Source organism: Adiantum capillus-veneris, chromosome 11 (genome assembly GCF_014529385.1).
Source record: "Adiantum capillus-veneris isolate H3 chromosome 11, ASM1452938v2, whole genome shotgun sequence".
NCBI lineage: Eukaryota > Viridiplantae > Streptophyta > Polypodiopsida > Polypodiales > Pteridaceae > Adiantum > Adiantum capillus-veneris.
The window spans coordinates 65816067-65824616 of record NC_140941.1 but is presented as its reverse complement, the minus strand read 5'-3'; the positions used below and the strand labels follow the sequence as shown (position 1 = coordinate 65824616).

The 8550-nt window shown below is 44.9% G+C and overlaps 1 protein-coding gene across 3 annotated transcripts; it reads left to right on the top strand.

The window, feature by feature from the left end:
* Positions 1–2493: 2493 nt before the first annotated feature.
* On the top strand, positions 2494–8384 carry LOC147447370 (putative WRKY transcription factor 26). Of its 3 annotated transcripts, none has more exons than XM_086523190.1 (6): positions 2494–2711; positions 3588–4109; positions 4400–4579; positions 5004–5695; positions 5855–6004; positions 7803–8384. In XM_086523190.1, exons 2-6 carry the CDS (start codon positions 3642–3644, stop codon positions 7972–7974), a joined length of 1662 nt encoding a protein of 553 aa, XP_086379316.1. In that variant the 5' UTR covers positions 2494–2711; positions 3588–3641; the 3' UTR covers positions 7975–8384. The 3 variants fall into 3 exon arrangements, with proteins under 3 accessions (XP_086379316.1, XP_086379315.1, XP_086379317.1); XM_086523189.1 differs by lacking the exon at positions 2494–2711 and adding an exon at positions 2742–3181; XM_086523191.1 differs by lacking the exon at positions 2494–2711 and adding an exon at positions 3204–3471.
* The last annotated feature ends 166 nt before the right edge of the window (positions 8385–8550 follow it).

Sequence of the window (8550 nt, the reverse complement as noted above, 5' to 3'; positions counted from 1 at the left end):
CACAAATTTCCCACTGTATGCTGTAACCGCTGCGGCGGTTGTTTGCTGCGTGACTCACAGCCAGCAAACCCTCAACAGACATACATCATCTCTGACAATACATCCCATGTGGAAGTACCTGCAATGTCAGGATGAAATCTGGAATATCAAGCAGCAAACACAAGCTACATGATGAACTAGTGGATGTTGCCTACAGTCTGTGTGTAGATGCGCCCGTGTCGTATGTGACACGCCTCCAAGAACTGTGAGCCGTCCTTCGATGTGTAGACATCCACAAATCAACACTCTGGGAGTGTCGATATCCTCAGCACATGCAATCGTAGGCCGAAAACCCCAAATTTGCAGTGTCGGATCTATGCCCGTCGAGACCACATAGTCGAAAATGGCCTGCGCAGACCTTTGTCGAAGCCGAACGGTGGCCAAGATGACCTCAGAATGAAATTCTGACAACACCAAGGCCTTCGGGCTGTCCCACGAGATTTGGGGCCGTGTCTTCGCCTGTCGAATTTCACTCCAATCTGAGTTGGTGACTCTAGCCTCCTGCAGTGCTGCCCCGAGCCTCGATCTGAGCTCTGATACCAGTTGAAGGAGTACGAGCGGAAGTGCGACGCGAGAGAGAGTGCGAGAAGAAGAGCACGACGATATGGTGAACTCGCTCTACTGTAATGTGTAGAGCATAGTGAGTTCTTATTAGGTTTTAACAAAAGAATATGTGTACATACGTGGCGGCCCGCCCACTTACCTGGGCGACCACATTGGGCTTTATACCCCAACACAATAGAGGACTCAAGCCATACTTTCTCGACGTCCAAAGTGCAGATGAGGATAGATCTCTACCATATCCCCCCCCCCTTCTCTCATTGTACTACACATTGTACTAGGCACCTTTTGTATTAGTTGGCACATCCATACAGTCCCAGTTTGTAGTAGTTGTATTTTTTGTTTCAGCTCTTTTTGATTCTAGACATGGTATCACATTCACTATGTTGTAACAGCTTGGTCTCATAGGTCATTTCGGCCTTTTGAAGACGTTAATATATCATTTCATTTCTCTCTCTCTGAAAATGTCTCTCTACCTTTGTGCTCCTCCGAACGCAGGTTAATCTCTCTCTCTCTCTCTCTCTCTCTCTCTCTCTCTCTCTCTCTCTCTCTCTCTCTCTCTCTCTCTCTCTCTCTCTCTCTCTCTGCCATTTGCCCCTTTTTTTACCTTCAAACCCATCAGAATATCCAAGTAGATTCGGCTTAAGGAAGCACGTCGAAAAAGATTATACATACCTATTCACATTGAATAGGTGATAAACTTAGGAGGCTTGCCAATTGAGAGTACCCATTTTTATAAAAAATATCCATGGAGAATCTTGAGTGATTCTCTCTCTCTCTCTCTCTCTCTCTCTCTCTCTCTCTCTCTCTCTCTCTCTCTCTCTCTCTCACATTGTGTAGTGGTTAGATTTGGAGATACACTAGCATGCAAAAAACATGTGAGAGTATAATAGCAGGTTGAATTGCTGAGCTTTAAGCCTACAACTAGTTATTGAGGTAGCAACACCTGCACAATGAGGGCATTCTCTCAATTTCTCTCTCCTCTCTGATCTGCTCAATTTTCGCCTCTGCCTCATGTATGATGCCCTTAGCCGTGGTCTCTCCTCTTTCAATTTCTCTTATCTCATTTCTTGCAGAAGAGTAGTCTCTTCTTGCACAACAGAACCATTCATTCAATCTCTCTCTCCATATGCAAGGAGGCTACCATAGAGAGCCTTGAAAGTTATGGCAAGAGTGGGGGAAGTGAGGTAAGAGTTGAGGAATCAAAGGACGAGAATGCAAGCAAGCTAGGGACAATAAAAGCACGGAAGAGGCGATGTAGGCTGCCCAAGAATAGGGTAGGCGATGGTCACGCTCGTGCATTGAGTCTCAAAAAAAAAAAGAGGGTCTCTCTTTCTCTCTCTCTCTCTCTCTCTCTCTCTCACACACACACACACACACACACACACACACACACACACACACACACACACACACACACACACACACACACACACACACACACACACACACACACACACACACACACACACCCCTTAATGCTCGGTGTTACTTAGTCCTTACTCCTCCTGAGGGTAGTTCACCCCTATTTCACCACATTCTAATTTACTGCTAGTTCACTACATTCTCCCGTTCAAATTTTCAATTATATATCCATCGTGCCCCACCCTGAGCCATGTCGCTTTGGCGATGGGAGTTTTGTCGTGCGTTGCATCACCCATCACTCTCTCACATACATAATAACTAACATTTTTATCAAAACTAAACTCAGCCTAAAAAGTAAATGCATGGACTCATTTAGTAAGACCCTAGAGGTCAAAAGGAGGCAAGGACTTTTACTCAAGGGTCAAAAGGCGGCCAGCGAGCTCTGTTGCCGATCTATTCTGTGAGACACGTCCCGAGTTCAAAACTCGTCGGATAGATGTACGAGGTCTCTTGCCCCCAGTTTGTGATTCCGGAGGTGGGCGTCCAGGCGGCTCACCTTAACAGCAGACTACAGTGCTTGGGAAGCTCTCCTTATCAGAACTGCTGATTGCCTGGTAGCTTCTCCTGGTTGAAAATGGAGGTTGCGGGCGCCTGCTTTTCTTGCAAGGATGGTGACGTTGGGCGCGGACGCGTATGGATTTCTGCTTTTCACATTTCGTGCGACTACAGCGAGCCCACTTCGACAGGTAGCTCGCTCGCTCTCTCTCTCTCTCTCTCTCTCTCTTAGCTGCTGTGGGTAGTCAGCCCTGCCCGTTTTCGGATTGCTTTCTTTTTCAATTTTCACTCATTGCTCTTTTGAAGATATATTTTCTGACTTCCCCCATCTTTCTTCTTCTTTGTTTCTGTGGACATTCTGTTCAAGTAGCTTCTCTCCTGGTTTCTCAGCTTTGCTTATACTGATTTCTCTTCATTATCTCCATACCTTGTGATGTGTTTTTATCTTAATGCTTGAATTCCTTCAAAGCTATTAGTGGTTTTTGTTCTCCTGGTCGCGCATTTGAGAGCTTTTCTTATAGCCATTGTCTGATCAAACGTCATCTCTTGTTGAATTAGTGGAGTTGCAGAGCTGATCAAGTTAAGCCTTTCTTTGTCTCTCGTTTGGGGTTTTTTTGTGGTGGGGGACTGAGCGTTTTTGTACCATACACATCCGGCCAAGGTAATACACCTCTTCTTTTTAATGAATACTTGCAGATTACCTGCAAATAAACTAACAGAAAACTTGCCCACGTGCATGGACCTCTCTCTCTCTCTCTCTCTCTCTCTCTCTCTCTCTCTGCGGATAGATCAAGACTTGTCGGGTAGATCTTTTGGGTGACTTGGGATTGTTCCTAGGACACTAACATTTGTATTGAACGGTCCTCTGTCTCTCTCTCACGCGCGCACACATGTCGCATTTACATCATTCAATTGTTCTATCAAAACCCAGCAAAGTGAGTTCTGTCATAGGTACGTAGTAGAAAGCTAGAGTCGATCTTTGATTGTTTGTGTATATGTGTGTCTAAATGAAAGAATGTATCTGCTTTTTAAATTCGTTGATGGATTGTTGGTATGTCCATTGTCAGTTATTGCAGAGCAAAACATCCCTGCCATAGCCACTGCTGAGGAAGCAGCACGAGATGGAGGAAGGAGCAGTGTTGACTCTGACCAGACCATATTTGGCACCCCCTAGACTTGTGGTCCCACCTCGGAACCTGAATGGTGGTTTCCTCCATGGAGGATTAAACAGTGCTACTCCAACTCCTATGGCGTTTTTCTCCGGCTTGTTTGCAGACCAGGATTCTTGTAAAGGCAGCATGCCATTGTCGCACCTGCTGGCTGAAGGCCTGGGTTCACCAACTGTGTTCTATGACAATAGTCGTAGTTATGAGGGGATGAATAAGTCAGCTTGCCACACTTCAGATGAAATGTCGAAAGCATTTGAGTCACCAACACCCTGTGGTTCAAAGTCTAAAAGTAGTGCTGCTTATAAGGCTATGATGCCCTCAAGATTGCCACTTGCTCCACCTTCAAAACACTTCACAATTTCACCTGGCATCAGCCCTGCTTCATTATTGGAGTCTCCAATCCTCTTCAACACGCAACAGGTGATGCTTGACTTTGTTGCTTAAACGTTGTTCTGCTATTTGATATTTATTGCTGCGGTTCAGACATGTCTGACTTGAGACTATTCATGAAGTGATCTTGGAGCCCGAGTTTGTTTTGGTATCAGACTTCAGTGCCCAACCTGACTTCACACATCATAAAAGAACAGAATGTGTGCATTTAAGTTTTGTTTCAGTGATCGTATGTGTCATCAAAGTTGAGTCTTTACATGGCAATTCAGAATATTTTCTAAGTATATGAATGTTGAAGTGCAACTTGTTTTCATATGTAGGCTTATCCATCTCCAACAACAGGCACGCTATCATTACAGTGCAATACTTCAAGGGAACATTTACACGTTGGTTTGAGCAGGGGCATAGATAGTTGGGACATGAACAAAAGTGATGACAGCTTTATATTCAAGCCGCTCCTGGCTGCAGCTGAATGTGGGTCACCTGTGAAGATCAGCATTGTGAGTCCATTCTTCATTTTGTCAGTCTTTTCTTTTGAAGAGTGTTCCTATTTGTGTGAGTCAAGTCTTTCCAGCAATACTATGACTTGTAGAATTGTACATAACACGTGTATGCTGAAAGCAGGTAGATGATAAGGGAGTCTTTAGTGTCTAGGGCAAGCATTATAATGCTCACTGCAGTTAAACAGAGCCTGTGCCATGGTTTTAAACACATGCATGCTGTATGAGTGTTGTATTTTCTTCAGCATGGGCTGAATGACTAAGAAAGGAGGGCTGGGGGAACAACATTGTGTGGGCTTTGTTGCAGAACCGGTTCACAAAATTATAAATCTTCTTATCTGTGAATTCCACCTGTCCTGCTTGTTAATGTAGAGAATAGCGATAAGGTGTCGGATTGCTTATTGATAAAACAAGTCTTTTCCAGGGTACCTCAGCAATGTTTGGTGAAAAGAATGCAGATTATGCAGATTGGCATTCGCAAGCTCAAGAGTCTGAAGAATTATGCTATTCCCAGTTACCGGCATGCAATTCAGGACAGGAGCTAGTGTCTGAAATAGTGTCTAGTGTAATAGAGCCCCAAGATTATTTGGAATTGGAAACTATGATTCAGGTTGATCTGAAGCCTTCAGGGGTACCATTTAACTCAAATGCAAGGCTCTCTATTGATGGGTACAATTGGAAGAAATATGGACAGAAGCAACTGAAGAATAGTGCAAATCCCCGCAGTTACTACAAGTGTTCGCATTCTTTTTGTTCTGCGAAAAGGCAGGTAGAGCGATCACAAGAAGGAGAAATTACTGAAATTATGTACAAAGGAGATCACAATCATCCAAAGCCCCAAGGTACTCGAAGAGGGGCTCGGAGTGACAATCGAATTGTGAATGATCCAGAAGAAGGTCATCGTGATATCATGGGTCAAAATTCAGTAACACCCCGGAAGATGCTTCATGGGAAGGCTTTCGATGACTCGTTCTTGTTACCGGGACTCCGACAAGATGGATTATCTGGAACTTCTGAGGTGTCCTGTGCATCTCTTACCAGCAACGACGAGGATGATTATGGTGAAGCAAGCATAGCTTGTGAGAATGTTGACAATGAGCATGACTCTAAGCGCAGGTGACCCCCTCCTTCATTGTCCTCTTCTTTTCCCCTGAACGCTGTCCCCTTCTAAACTTCCTTTCTACCCTTCAAAGAAAGGATACAAATACACGTTGCCATTTAGCCCACCAACACATTCTTGTACCCTCTCTCATATTTAATTTTGTCACTTGTCAGGCGGATCGAGAACGAACCAGAGAAACCATTCAGAACCATGCGCGAACCTAGAGTGGTGGTTCAAACTGTAAGCGATGTAGACATTCTAGATGATGGCTACCGATGGCGGAAGTATGGTCAGAAGGTGGTCAAAGGACATTTTTATCCACGGTTTGTTCTTCTTTGCACTTTCAACATGCATGTTCTTGTATGTTATGGTGAATGGACTTCTGACACTTGTTCAAACCCTGTTCTTTCATGTGTGCACACTCGCCTACAAGTGGCTGATATAAGGCCTTACAGTAGTTAATTCAGGGATTATACCTACAGCCGTTACAGGGTGGTACTAGTTTAATTATTTGCTAATTTTCACACAGAGTATTGAGAAGAAGAAGAGAACACAAATGCATCCAACAACTAGAATATCACTACGCTCACGAAGGCCGACACCCGGAAGGTCCCAAAGACTAGCGCCCCTTTTGGTATCTTGTTATTCAATTGAAAACCAACGATCCAAACACTTAGACCACACTCTCACGTCCAAACTTGTCTAGGGCTGAAATTACAGGTTTTTGACCATCTTTCGCGATGGAACTATGCGTACTTATGGGGGATTAGCAATTAGCTAATCTGGTTCCTATTCAGAATGCTCTTGCCTTGGCAAACGCGCGTAAAACCCACAAGACTGTACAGTCATTTGAGGAGCCCAACTAGTGGGGCATTACCATGAGAGATGCACGAGAACGGAATCCTCGTGCTACATGAGACAAGGGAGAAGACAAGCTTTCCATTAAAGCTGCAGAATTCGAAACTCCACTCACACAATGAAAATCAGTCTCCACTCTCATATTCGGGCACCCCCGCTGAGAAATGACCTTCTGGAGTGAGAGACGTGAAGCAAATGGCTCTCCTACTGACATTTGTCCACTATACTCCTTATGGTATAGTTTCCTAACCTCTCCCAACTTATAAAGTTGTCAGTGACTTGTCGAGTGGCCCAAATTGTGAGTGTACGTGTGCAGAAGCGTGAGAGAGAGAGAGAGAGAGAGAGAGAGAGAGAGAGAGACAACACAAAACGCTGGTGTGTGGGAAGAGGGGGTGATCAGCCCCCCTGACTACCAGAGCATGAGACCGTCAATACAACGTATCAGTGTATCTGAAATGGGTACCCCCCTGGCCTCATATAAAGGAGGGCCCAATGGGAGGTCGAGCAGTGCAAGAGAAATGCCCCACGACCCAACAAAATAACATATGTGAGTAGGGCGCCTGGACAAAAGAAGGCGGCCGGCCCAGAAGTTGGTAGTCGGACAATGCAGGCTATATGCATATGCTGTGGGCGGCCAGCCTGGAGGCACACTAGCCGTTCATGCATGCCCTAGACCTGTGAAGCAGCAGAGTGGTGTAAACCTAACACCCCCTCTTAGCACCTAATGCTGAACAAACCACATGAAGCCGAAGATGTGAGGCAAATGATGAAGATGTCTGTTGTGATGTCTGCACAGCAGTGCTGAGCAATCTGGGGTGGCCCAACCTCTGAGAGATCTCCATGGTAAATTGTGTCGTCACGAGCAGTGTAGCAAACTGTTGTACTCCGCCATAGGCTTGCAAGTGTCCTACCCAATAGGATCTGTGGTGTCTGTAGTCAAACAGTCTGGAGAAAATGGGAAAGCCGAGGAACCGTCATGAGCATGACTGGAAGCCTGTCAATGCATGAACTTGCAACCAAGGTGGCCAGGTGGCGAAGCTGTGTAAAAACTCCAAAAAGGCCAGATGTGGGGTGGGGGCATACGCGTGCTCGTGTGCATGCACGTGCTGGGTGGGTGGGGCATCTCTGTAGTTTTGACAGTTTTTATATATTTTATGTGTTCATATTTACAAGTGTTGTGCACTCACACACACACACACACAGAGAGAGAGAGAGAGAGAGAGAGAGAGAGAGAGAGAGAGAGAGAGAGTGGGGTGTATGCAGGAACTACTACAAATGTACCAATTATGGGTGTGGCGTTAAGAAGCATGTAGAACGATCCTCTTCTGATGTGACGTCTGTAATCACATCATATGATGGAAAGCATAATCATGGTGTGCTCGCAGCACGTGGTGCTTCTGGGGTTGCTAATCATCCTGTTGATTTAGAGTTGTAAGCATCAACCACTACAGATGTATGCAGTATGGTATAATCACAAAGACTCTGGGGTAGAAGAGAGAGATGCAGAAATGAACTGCTATATATTTAGAAGGCTAACTTAACAAAGTTATATGCAAAGTGCTCTACATGTAGTCAGATCTTGTTCTTTTTTGAGGAAAGACGACCACTGCCGTCCAGAAGCTACATCGGAAGGCAAGACTCAAGGTGAAGTTTGAAAAGGAAGATTTACCGTTGAGAAGTCGAAATCAAAGGATGTACCAATCAAAAAAGTGAAAAGCTATTGCAGGCTCAGCTCTATGTAGGCAGACTGTTCTTTAGATGCCTTTGATATGCATCACATGAATTTGGCGTAAATTTGAAATTATCCATTGTTCTTAATTATCAAGGTAGAACTGTTTTTGACAATCAGTTGCATGTTTTCGGATGCCTTAAAACATCAATGACATGAAATTGGCAAAGGATCAGAAGCATGCATTGTTCTTGTCCCTAGCTAGGAAACGCGGTGGCTGACGATGATTGAGTGGAGCCATTCATTGAGAGGATGCACATGACTTGGTTATACTGCAAATTT

Excerpts from the sequence above, each read along its gene's own strand:
- LOC147447370 (XM_086523190.1), top strand. The coding sequence starts at position 3,642 with ATGGAGGAAGGAGCAGTGTTGACTCTGACCAGACCATATTTGGCACCC. Across the intron at positions 4,110-4,399 it reads TCCTCTTCAACACGCAACAG|GCTTATCCATCTCCAACAAC; the intron begins GTGATGCTTGAC and ends TTTCATATGTAG. Across the intron at positions 5,696-5,854 it reads GAGCATGACTCTAAGCGCAG|GCGGATCGAGAACGAACCAG; the intron begins GTGACCCCCTCC and ends GTCACTTGTCAG.